This window comes from Solenopsis invicta, chromosome 7, assembly GCF_016802725.1.
Source record: "Solenopsis invicta isolate M01_SB chromosome 7, UNIL_Sinv_3.0, whole genome shotgun sequence".
NCBI lineage: Eukaryota > Metazoa > Arthropoda > Insecta > Hymenoptera > Formicidae > Solenopsis > Solenopsis invicta.
Genome location: NC_052670.1, coordinates 13,594,829 through 13,607,499, shown reverse-complemented (window position 1 = coordinate 13,607,499; position 12,671 = coordinate 13,594,829). Strand labels below are relative to the sequence as shown.

The window sequence follows — 12,671 nt, the reverse complement described above, 5'->3', positions numbered from 1 at the left end:
AACGTTTGTTTATCATATTTAATTAGTAATGTTTCTGTTCATTGATCTTAGCACGCCTTTTAAGCCCGTTTCTTGTTTATATAATTTTAATTTATATTTACACGAGTCTTGAGCATCATTTATTTGTTTAATTTTTAAAAATTATTTCAACATTGGTAAGTGATTTAACATATTCCAGCTTTAATTTATAACTGTATTTCAAGATCAACAAATTAATAATATTTAATTAGTAGAAAACATGAGCTGCCCAAACTTAATTGCTGTTATAATAATTGTTTTAATATTAACATTTTAATATTAAGATAAGGAAATTTGACACAAATGCCAAACACACATTTACTGTAGGATATTTATTTGTTTTACGATGACATGTTAATTACACTAGTGCGACCTAGAAGTTCTGCAACGGTATTGACAAGATTGAAAGAAATATTTTTCATCAGTATACGGCTTTTAATCCCGGCATTCTGCTGTGCCAAGTGATATAAATCAGCATAAAACTGTCGACAGAAATACACATATTTTATAAGTTATTCTTTATATTTTTTATTAATTTTTATGATACATGGTAAATATTTAGCTTTAGGGAGTCAAATGACCTCAAATGGCTTCTTGACGGCCTTGATGTCGACCTTGGCACAGGGTCAAGATCATTGATCTTTCCCAACGCTGTTGTTTATTAAAAAAATATTAATAAACAAAGTTGACAAATGAAATGTGTATTTCTTAGTAAAGTAAGGTATACTTAATAAATTTTCGCTCTCGTTCCACATAGGTTTGCGACTTTCTACGCAAAACGAGGTCCAGTCCCTCCTTCCCCCCCTGCTTTGGGGGCAAAATAAGGTCTACAATTATTGTTTGACATATTACAAAAACATTATATACATTATTTTGCTAGCTTGTAAAAATTACTTTGCTACGAAATACATATTTCATTTGTCAACTTTGTTAATATCTTTTTAATAAACAACGAACGCCGGAAAAGGTCAATGACCTTGATGTTGTGGAGAACTAAGGTCAACATTAAAACCAGTAGGACGTTTTTTGGGACGGACTCCCTGAGACTAAATATTTACTATATTGTAATATATCTTATATAAAATTTGCAAAAAATTAATATAGATTGAACGATAAATTTAAATTACTCCCCCCCTTCTATTATTAATTATTTTCTATATTGTTTCTCCAAAAAATTTTCTCTAGATACATATTGTTTGTTGCGTATATATACAAATGTGTATTCATGTTACATAAAGTTATTAAAGTTAATCATTATATAATAATAGATAACTAATTGATATCATTTCTTTAAATTTTTATTAAATTATGTATTACCTTTGAATTCTCACCATCTAACGGTACATTAGAAAATTCTGAGCTCACTTCGGTACATGTCACCATCATCGTTCGCAAGGGAGTTACCAAAAGAGTTAAATTTGTTCGCTATAAAAAATTAAAATTTATATAGGAATGTTATATTTTAGTTTTGTATTTTTATATTTTATATTTATTTTTCATTATTTGGTATAAAAAAATCAATATCTTTCACAAACAAAATAAAATACTTGTTTAATATTTCCTTTTTTTAATTTCAATCTTTTACTTGAAAATACATAAAAAACAAAACTGAAATTATTGCCAATTTTAATCGATATTAAAATAAATTTTAACGCTTGACTTGATCACTGCATTGTTTTTCAATAAAAAAAGACAATTAAACGCTCTACCTCTTTTGCAACACATCCGTGGAGTTCTTTGAATTGTATTACAATTTCTCTGAAATTTCGACTAGCGTTCCAGCGCGACCAGGAGAAGGTATATGCTGTGCAAAGTAATGCCATGCATTCTCGTAAGTGCCTTTCAGTTACCGGATGCTTTACCGAAAGAGCTTTCACATAAGCAAAGGCATCTCGCTCTGGAAATAGATCACATCCGACGTCGCGCATTTTCTGCAAAAAGAAAATTTTATCTCAAGAAAGAATAACTGTTTTTATTTAAATATCTCTTAATTCTATAAAAATAGCATCAATCACAATACTCATTTATTACAAAATATACAAAAGGACACATATATGCATGTACTTGTTTCCTCGTTATCATAGATGCAAATAGACCGTTTACAAAAAAAATTAGAAAAAAATATTTACCTCAATCAAGATATGTAACTTCATATATTCTCCAATAATCTTTTTAAGTTCTGTCGACGTACCACCAACTAGTGAATTTAAGCAAACCAGGTCTTCCTATGAAAACGAAAGATTATCAAATGTAACATAATTCATATGTTATTAAAATGAAACAACACATACATTTTATATAAAATTAATTTAAAATGGAGTACACTTGCATGAAACAACAAACATTGAATTTATAAAAAGCATATTTATTGCTTTAGCATTTTTGTACACATTTAACATTCCGTTATTAAATTTTTATTTTTACGTTTGTTGTTCCCATGAAATTTATATTTTATATATACAAATTATATTTTATCAAACCATATGTAAATAATTTTGTAAACAGTCCAAAAAATAAATACCCTAACTATAAATTCTGCTTGAACGATGGCCGCAGTCACATTGAGCACAATACCACCGCGTGCGTTTCTGCCAATTTCAGGCTTAAGTTCCCAACTTTGAAAAGGAATATTAATAAACTTAAAAGTAGCGAGACCGTGAACGCCTAATCTGCCAGTTCTAAACATAATAGTTTGCTTCTCCTCGTTGTACTTGATATCATGCACGTCCTGCGTAGACCATATTTTCTTCTCAGGTATCCAGTGTGCCACTAATGGTGGTTCGAACCAAATAATAGAGCTAGGAAGCCTGTAAAAACAATTGATTACACGTAATTTGACAGAAATATAGATATAACTAAACATGAAAATTTTTTTACGTAAGCGGCGTAAAGTTTATAATTTTAATTTACTTAATGAATGAGTCATATACAAGGTGTGGCAGAAAAGTAATGCGACTGATTTTTTTGCAATAGTTTTATTTTATTTTTATACATTAATGTTATCTCTCTCAAAGCAGTTCCCTTGGGCAGCTATACATCGACGGAAGCGTTGTTTCCAGTCTTCGTAGCACTGCTGGAAGGTCTCAACTGGAATTATCTTCAGCTCCTCGGTTACACTCCTTTGGATGTTATCGATAGTATCAAGATGACGTCCTTTTAAGTGGAGATTCTGGGGAACAAAAAAGTCACACGGTCTGAGATCCGGCAAATAGCGGGGCTGGGAAACCACAGAAATCCCTTTCTTCATCAAGAAAAGGGAAAAAGAGATTCCGAAAAAAGGAAAAAAGGAATTTTTGTGATTCCTCAGCCTTCCTATTCGCCGGATCTCAGTCCGTGTGACTTTTTTGTTCCCTAAGTAAAAAAATCACTTAAAAGGACATCATCTTGGTACTATCGATAACTAAAAAAGCGTAATTAAGAAGCTGAAGGTGATTCCAGTTGAGGCCTTCCAACAATGCTACGAAGGCTGGAAACAACGCCTCTGCCGATGTATAGCTTCCCAAAGGGACTTCTTTGAGAAGAATAACATTGATGTATAAAAATAAAATAAAATTGTTACAAAAAAATCAGTTTCATTACTTTTCTGCCACACCTTGTATATTCTACTCAAAATTATGTATAATTATTACTCCATACTTTGCGTTATCTTTTACTCGTTATTTTTTATTCGATTTTCTTATTTATATATAGCGATCAATTTTTATATTTTTCTATTGTTACATCCAATTATTACATTCTAGTTCGTAAGTAATTTATCAAAAAAGATATACTTTAAAGTTACTAGAGCCAGTGCCTCCATTGCCGCCTCCAAAGCTTTCATCTCTGCCTCAATTACTTCCGGTGTCCTTTCAGAATCAGGTGCCGGAGGCGGCGCCTTATATGGCTTGAAAAAGGGTACAGATTTCAATTTTTTAGGAATTTGCACTGTAAAGAAAATAATGTTAACATTCAACAAATACAACGATATTTAACATAATTATTGCTTACAAGTGGTAAGCGTAATTTCTCTTCTCATATCTTTGGGTTGTGGCGGCTGATAAACTAGATCAATGTGTAACGCACCACCGAGTATTCTGTATTTTCGCAAATTAATCTCTGTTTTTTCGCAGCGTGTAAACAGCAGTTTTCTAATTTCCTTTCGGGTTTCATCTAAAGCAATCTGAATTATTAACATCTTACACGATAATAGCTTTATTATTAAGATAATTTTAATATTCCAATCTTTTTGACACAAACAGTTGTTTAAAAAAACATGTATAGTCCGTACCATTTATCCTTTCTATTTTTATTATGTTTATATTGATAATACTGTGATTTACTAAATATAGCTTAAAAAATATTAATTTATTCTAACTTGTTTTCTTAGTATTTTCTGTATTTTCTTTTAAATGTAAATACAGGATACCTATAAAATCTGTCTCTCCCCCCAAGGCTACTCTATCACCTCCCCCCTGCCTTAAGCCCAAAAATAGTCTCTCAAAATAACAGATATATTTTGTGATTTATTATAATTTTCACCATTTCCGAAATATGGAAAGTATGGACGAACTTTATAGACATTAAAGATATTAAAATAAATTATTCCAAATTTCAATAAATATTTATATAACTACTGCGATTTAAGATTTATACTTTCTCTTTGTAAAATGATTTCATCTGGTGTAGGTAGATACGGTAACTGTTCCGGTTCCTGTTCTGGTTCCGGACGCTTCGCTCCTTGGATACCCGGCTTTTTCTGCAGTTTTCCTTTCCTTTCAGGCTTTGTAGGCACTGGGGCTGGAGGATTTTCCATTTTTTCAAGTATAGCTTTTTTTTCCTCTAATCGAAGACGACGACCCTCGACTTGTTCTTCACGTATCTTCAATTTCTCATTGTATTCGTTTTGACAGTACGTAAAAAAATCTGGTACATGCACAAGAAAAAAAATCTTTAAAAGCTCACACTTCTAGAAAATAAAATATGATAGAGGAAGGACGGCGATTGTGAGGTGATGGAATATTATGATATTTCGTATAATTTTTATTAAATTCTAAAAGCAACTGTTAAAATTACTGAGTCTATTTCGGCATTGTTGGATGGTTACTGGTCATTAGTGTTTGCTACGTTTTTATAAAAACTAAATTTAAGTTTTGCAGATAGCAGAAATTATTACAGATGTATACTCTCTACGTAATTTTCAGAAGTATGTTACATATTTATTTTTTAATTTTAGTCTTACTTGAAAGCCTTGGATGTAAATTTTAAATAAAATTATTGAATTTAATATGTATTATTATGCGTATAAATTTGGCAAATAAAGTCATGTTACATGTGAGTTGTGGTTGTAAAATATAGTCGTCTCTGCCATGCGCAGTACCTTTCTTGTGATATTACAATAATCTCATTATAGATGTTGTATAATGTTTATTAGAAGCAAAGAAATTATTTTAAAAAGCTTTAAGTTTGACTTAAAAAAATTTTTTATGACAAAAAAATTATTTAAAGAAAATTCTTTTAATAAAATACATTTTATAAAATGTTTGTAAAAACTTACTTTGCGGCATTTATTTATATGTTAAATCTACAAAAAATTATTAATTTATGTTTTATTAATTGTTAGTATTCTGCGATCTCCCTGCTATTCCACAAACGCATTGTTTTTTTCTCTCTTCAGTAAATTGTAAATTACGTTCGTTCTATATCCGATGAACTTCTACCTATAAGGTAATTGGTAAAATTCTATGGCTAATAAACTGGCGTTAGTTAGAATTATGTCACATTAATATTTACTAAGCTATTGTCAAAAAATGAACTGATATTCGACAACCCTCTCCTTTCCTTTACATTTACGTTTTTGATACTTCTAATTTCTTTATAAGACACTTTTAATAAAGTATCCATTTTCATCTCTTGAAATTATGCAGTTCTATGTCTTTTTTAAAACAGCTATATGTTTCCTTTATGCCAATTGATTTATCTCATTATTTATTACAATAATAAATTTAATCAATGCTCTAACAGATTTAAAATCAAACCAACATTTGTCACGGGCTAAAAGAGCAAAGCTAAATCGTCGTGCTAATAGAAACAATCTTTAATTTATAATAACAATAAACATTAAAATGTATACGTTTCGACCGTCACAAATACAGTCATTTTCAATAAACAATTCAATTACTTATTTTACTGAAAATACAGATATCGCTCGTATTCTCTTGCATGTTACCACAATTTGTTGAAAAAAATTAGATGTTTTCCTCCGCAATTAGAAAAACCTTTGGAAATTTAGAAACCGCAGGTAATCGACTTTAGGCGGGTACGCCAAGATTATTTTTCCTATATTGGTGGCCATAGATTTCATATCAAACAACGAATTTAATATTAGAAATACAAAAGAAAATTATTATTATTTCTCCAAAACTACATTGTCTAAATAAATTTTTGTTATACACAACTATTTAAAATATTTATTTTAAAAATATATTTTGTACTTTATTTTTTTTATTCTGTATCCACATTATTTTAAGTTTATAATTAATGTCTGTTTTGCAGTATTGTTCAGCAATGTTTATTCTTAAGTATACATATGTATATATATTATTTATATATAATTAAGAATAGACACAGTAAAAAATAAAAATTAATTGTGAATCTGAAATAGAATATTATGTGAATATAAAATAAAATACGAGTATTATGAATACGAATATTATGTGAATATAAAATAAAATATTAATACTCGTATTAATAAGGTATCAATAAAAGAAATCAGCAGTTTTAAATCTAACTATATATGTGTATTGCTTAACACTTTAAAATGTATTATATATCAGTATAAAATTACATGTTCAAACAAAATTTATTATAGGTGATGGGAGCAATGTCATCAAAACAACGGTCAAACGGAAGTTAGAAATTTACGTAGCATTAACATAGCATTAACATAATATGATTAACATAGCATTATAATCGGACTCAACTGATTTTTAGCATCAAATAAAGAATAAATAATAGATTTTTTTTTACATTTGATTGATTTGAAGTTTTATCATTTCGCATTAACTACTCAAGTCTGTAATTATGTGAATTTATTTTATATTATTTATTATAAGATTTCTATCGTATGTTATATTTTTAACTTGATGTGACCTTTCTGATTTTTTTTCTATAATTCAAAAAAGTTCAAGAACATTTCATTAGACACGCTGCGTCCGTCTACATCAGAATATCAAAGAATTATAATTTACCGTAAAACGCATGCACTAACATTATACTGCTAAATCTTCACTTGTTTTGATACTTTCTCAACTTAATATACATACAATACATAATAGTAATACATATTAACATTCTCTGAAGAAGATTCAGTGCAAGTCAAAATGTTTGATACTTTGAATTTAAATATAATAGAGGATTTATATATTTTATAAACGAGGTAGAGACTCGTTTGGACACGAGCGATAGGACAAAATAAACCATTCACGTCGGCCTATGCCTAGAAATTGCCTGTTTTTTACTGCCAATCAGAAAATGTTTAATTAAACTAACCAATCGACGATGTATCTAAACAGTATGCATCCATTTATATATGTTCAGAAATAAATAAATATCTAGATATATTTAAAAATATTTTTTAATTTGTTCGTTAACTTTCAAGTGATTACGTTTATAATTTTAGACAATGTCACTTTTATTATATTGCATTAGAGTTAAAATTAACTTTAGTTCTCACTCAAACAAATAATTTAAATAAAAAACGAAATTTATAAAGAAATTATAATTCGTACCTATTGTATACAAGCTCTCGTATTTCTCCGGTAGTTTTGGCATGATATATGTAGTCGCAGAATCAGAGTAATGATCATACTTTACCCATAATGCTCGAATCGCCATACAATAGCAATCAATATCTATGGGCATTTTAACAGTCAGCTCAATTTCTTTGAAATAAACTTCAATAGATTTTCTGTCAAAATAAAAACAATTACAAAAAGTCAATATTGATTGAGACAATATTAAATTGATATGGTGTATTTATGTGTCACGCCGCGAGAGATATATCCATCTTATAAATATTATAAACATGTGCAAAGTCATGTTAAATATTGATATTTGCCTATCCTTTTCGGTAACCTGTTTAAGTGGAATAGGCAATTTTATCAATGCCCATATACAACAACTGATTTGATCGGAAATGTTGGCGTATCTCGCCGTTTTTATACTCTCGCGTATCATATCCTTTTCTATTTGACGTAAAAGAGAGTAACAAGCCGCATCTATCCATTCTTGCAGCTTGTCACGAAACCGCTGCCTGATCTATTTAGCGTGAAATTCGTAAAATTTAAACTTCTTGCTTCATATCATGTATAATACGTTGATCGAATATTGTTACTCACCATCTTGCATTCGATTATGTAATCTAGTGAGCTGGTGAATGAGTATTGTATTATTTCGTTAAGTTTCATCAATAACTGTGAAAGAAAGTATTCAATTATTTTATATGTTATATATTATTTTAAATATTTATTTAAATATTTATTATAATTATTTTGATGATGGTTGAATAAAACGTATTATAAGTATTCTCTTTCTCTAATTAATTATGATATATCCAGTATAAAAATATCTATTAAATATTGTTTACTACACTTTCTTACAAGTTAAAAAGACATCTGCATTTTTAATTATATTAAAATCACTGATCTTAATCACTTAAAATTTACGTACATAAATGATAATATTGAATTTCGCAATAAATTTGTTCATATTAACTTTCTCGTCTTCCATTGACCATAAAAACATAAATGTATTCATTTCGGATAAACTTCCAGGGTCTGGTAATCCGTCGCAAGTCATATATCTAATCCACTAAAAATAAATTGTTTTATTGTAATTTAAAATACCATTTGCACGAGTAATGTACAAAAGACAATTTAATAAAACTTATAATCTATGCTTAATTCAATATTTGTTTCCTAAACATAACTTAATAGATAATTAGAATAATAAAATACATATATGTATGTTATATATTACATGCATTTTACAAAATTGTTTATTATAAACATGCGAAAAGCTGAAAATATTTACATTTTCTTCTTCTTCAGCGGCAGCTAAATATTGCATAAATGCATCTTTGTAATCATGAAGCATAAACAATGTCTCTTTTAATTGAACGTTTCGCATTGCTGCCTCTCGTTCCTCCAATAATACTTGTCTCTCCGTATTGTACTTTTCCAATCGAATTTCTTCCTGCATATTTTTTATCATCTGCAGCCTTTATTAAAAAAACTGTATTAATAAAATTATAATAAAAGTATAATGTGCTTAATTTGTTTTGTACATCAACATATATTACTGACATAATTTATTTACAATAAATTCCAGACAGCTTAAAAGTTATTAAAATTGATTACTCGATAATATATTATAAAATGTTTAACAAGAAAATAATAAAAGTTATTTTTTAATTTTTAATTATATGATGCTGCTACACTAGTTATATTTCTTTATTACGTTAAATTAAAAATATTAAATTAAAAAAGTACAAATTAAAAAGAATAAACATTAATTATTGACTTCTATATTAATATTTTATAGAAATGTGTAATTTAAATAATCAAACTTAATGTATTGTATTCTCCTGCAATTAATAATAAATAGTCTTACCTAATTCGTTCAGCTTCAGCGGCAGCAGAAGCCGCTTGCTCCTTCTCTAATGCTTTGCGTGCTTTTTTTGTCATTGTTTTAGTTTCTATAAATTTAGGCTAAATCGAACGATGTAATTATTCTTCCTTTTAATAAAATTTTTATGTAAAATGTGCGCAGCAACTGATACCTATAAAATAAAACATCCATTGTCTTAACTATATCTTTTGTATCGCGCTTGCAATATTCTATACGATATTTGAAAATTATTGGATAAGAAAGCAACAGCAATTTTATATTTTTTAAATATAATTTTAAAAAATAAAAAATACGGTACAAATTACGGTACTATTATTAAAATTAATACGAAATACGATACCATTAAAATATTAATACTATTCTTTCTATGCACATTTTTAATGCCTTTATATAATATGATAATAAATTAAACATTAAAAGGAAGTATATGATAATATTATTAAAAATTCTAGATACACAATTTACAAAACAATAATACATAAATTAGAAAAAAATGTTTTTACACAATATTAATTTAATTAAACACAAATTAAATTTTACACAATTAAATTTTAAAAAATGTATAGTTGTGTGAGTAGAATTACCTGTGTCACACTCCATTCACGTAACTAAAACAAATTAATAGACATTAAAATAAGAATATAATTTGCATTTTTATAAAAAAATGTTTAGATTATTTAAATATTCTTTATAATAAATTCTGTTTTGTAGTATTAAAATCATTTAATACTCAAACCTGCTAAGAGCATGTATTTGTAAATGTGTATTGCATATTATGATTAAAAATCTAACAACAGCCAAACAGACAAATTAATTTTTTTTAATCGATTAAGAATACTTAAAACTAATTTTTCTCAACGTTTAGTACCTTTAATGATATATTTTAATGACCAATGCTACATATACCTTTATTTTCAATTTTTAAATAAACTACATAGATCGCGAAACTGATATACGTATTTATGGATAGGTAATGAGCGTTGTAAATACTCACAAAGATACGTAAAAATAAATTGATGGAACAATATAATATTAAACAAATATAAAATTTTAAAAAATCAGTTTTTGATGAAAATTTTGTTTTTTCTTGATATATTAAGATATATAAAAGAGATATCAATGCAAGTAGCATTAAAATATATATCATATTTAAACAAATAGAATTGAAAAATTTATAAACATTTTTTTCTTTTTTTTTCAAAAATTTAAAAAATAATACTTTAATTAAATCTAATTTTTGACTCTAGATAAATAACAGATGCAAAGACATACTAGTGATGCAAGCTTTGGTAGTTCTTTTATCTTCGGTAATTGCCATTGTACAATATCTTCGTCTTCCTCATATTCATCATACGCAATTTCAGTGTCCAAAATGGAACGCGATAAATGTTTTTTTCCGAAAAGTGATGTTGTTTTGCCATGTTCAGTTCCGTTTTTTGCCTCAACAGTTACTTCCTTTGGAATTTTAATATCTCTCCGAATGGAATCTCTACAAATAACAAAATCTTAAAATAAAAAGGAATAATAAAAATTGTATAAGACACTATTAATTAATAAACATAAATCATTATTTTTTATAGTTTTTCGAACAATATAAGACTTATTTAAGTCGTCAACAATTGTATGTGTAATTGTAACTGTAATTTTTAAAAATTATCGTTATATTATTTGATTTCGTACTTTATATCAAGCATATTTCCAGGATTGAATACAACTGTGCTAAACGCACCAGCAAAACGCGATGTATTCACATCATTTCCTTTTTCAGATTCCATATGTATACGTTGCGTTATGCAAACGCTTCACTTTATCGTACGTTATTATCTGGGATTACTCATAAAAAATTTTATAGAAGAATTGATAACTAAATGCATAATAAATAAACACATTGCGTTGTAGAGGAAAAAAGAAAAATAATTACGTATTAAGAAATTATGTAAATTATTACGTAAACTTTAAATTATTGATGCTTGGTTAATTTTGAAAGCAAGGTTAAACAAAAATGTGTCAAACGTAACGAAATAAGCACTGAAAACATCAGAATCGCAGAAAAAAAGTCACAAACTACCAACAAATAGAGAGTGCGTCCCGTTTTACGCAAAATACGCGTTGATTCAAAAACACATAAGGGTTGGTTTGTAATAGCTGAGAATAGTCGTAGCCGAAAGAAATTGGTGAATCATAGTCCATTATTCTTCTGTAAATCAACTATAATTGGCCAACATCTTATGGTTACGGCTATTCTCAGTTACCACAAACCAACTCTAAGATAGATCCAGCGTTCACTCATCCAATTCGTCTAAAAAGTGAAGTTGACAGAACGAAGTGAGAGGCAAAATGCGGGGAATGCTGTCCTTTTCTCTCCTTTTTGTGCGCGCATCATTGACATAAATTCTTAGAAATACAAGATAATTAACTAGAGAATCAGACGAAGAAAGATTTCCCCCCCATTTTTCCTCTCGCTCCATTCTGTCACCTTCTTCACATATATACATACGTCTATGCTCTTAAACTTCTATACGTTGACTGGAAGGTATTCCGTTTCTAACTAATGCGCACATGGACAGCACACAATTCTCTAAATCCCCTCCATATCTATGCATAAATCGTGCATTTATGCACTTGTAGTTGTAACAAGTTCTATCTGACATAATTTATATGATTCATGCGATTTCTTCCAAAGAATTTACTACATCCGTAGATCTAAACTAACAATAATATAGTGCTACTGAACAATAATCCATTATGATCGAAAAACGTATCATTACATTTAAATTGAGAAAAACAACTAACCGTTTAAAAGGGGATTTTAGTGCTCAATAATAATTTTCTTATAAAATTTATTAAACAAACTCTACATGTAAACTACTACTTCAGGTTTGGCTATCAATGATTATAATATATGTATGTATACCAAATCATAAAATAGTTTGTTTAATAAACTCTTTGTGAATTTTTATGAAAACAACTTATTATCCAAATTTGTC

General features: G+C 28.1%; 1 protein-coding gene across 3 annotated transcripts in view; it reads right to left on the bottom strand.

Moving 5' to 3' along the window:
* Positions 1-335: 335 nt before the first annotated feature.
* The window catches only part of LOC105200178 (axonemal 84 kDa protein), a 21,638-nt gene continuing 9,302 nt past the window's right edge, over positions 336-12,671 (bottom strand). For 2 of the 3 annotated variants that reach the window (XM_039451411.1, XM_039451409.1), the window contains exons 2-17: positions 10,957-11,173; positions 10,269-10,292; positions 9,667-9,835; positions 9,088-9,274; positions 8,725-8,865; positions 8,394-8,468; positions 8,114-8,313; positions 7,785-7,963; positions 4,651-4,920; positions 4,006-4,167; positions 3,789-3,942; positions 2,540-2,825; positions 2,148-2,243; positions 1,728-1,949; positions 1,336-1,443; positions 360-500 (exon numbers count right to left, since the gene is read on the bottom strand). In XM_039451411.1, the coding sequence (XP_039307345.1) occupies positions 360-500; positions 1,336-1,443; positions 1,728-1,949; positions 2,148-2,243; positions 2,540-2,825; positions 3,789-3,942; positions 4,006-4,167; positions 4,651-4,920; positions 7,785-7,963; positions 8,114-8,313; positions 8,394-8,468; positions 8,725-8,865; positions 9,088-9,274; positions 9,667-9,740 (2,295 nt within the window). In that variant the 5' untranslated portion in view covers positions 9,741-9,835; positions 10,269-10,292; positions 10,957-11,173. Of the gene's footprint in view, positions 501-1,335; positions 1,444-1,727; positions 1,950-2,147; positions 2,244-2,539; positions 2,826-3,788; positions 3,943-4,005; positions 4,168-4,650; positions 4,921-7,784; positions 7,964-8,113; positions 8,314-8,393; positions 8,469-8,724; positions 8,866-9,087; positions 9,275-9,666; positions 9,836-10,268; positions 10,293-10,956; positions 11,174-12,181; positions 12,359-12,671 lie in introns of those variants that run through there. The other variant, XM_039451412.1, reaches the window with a different exon arrangement.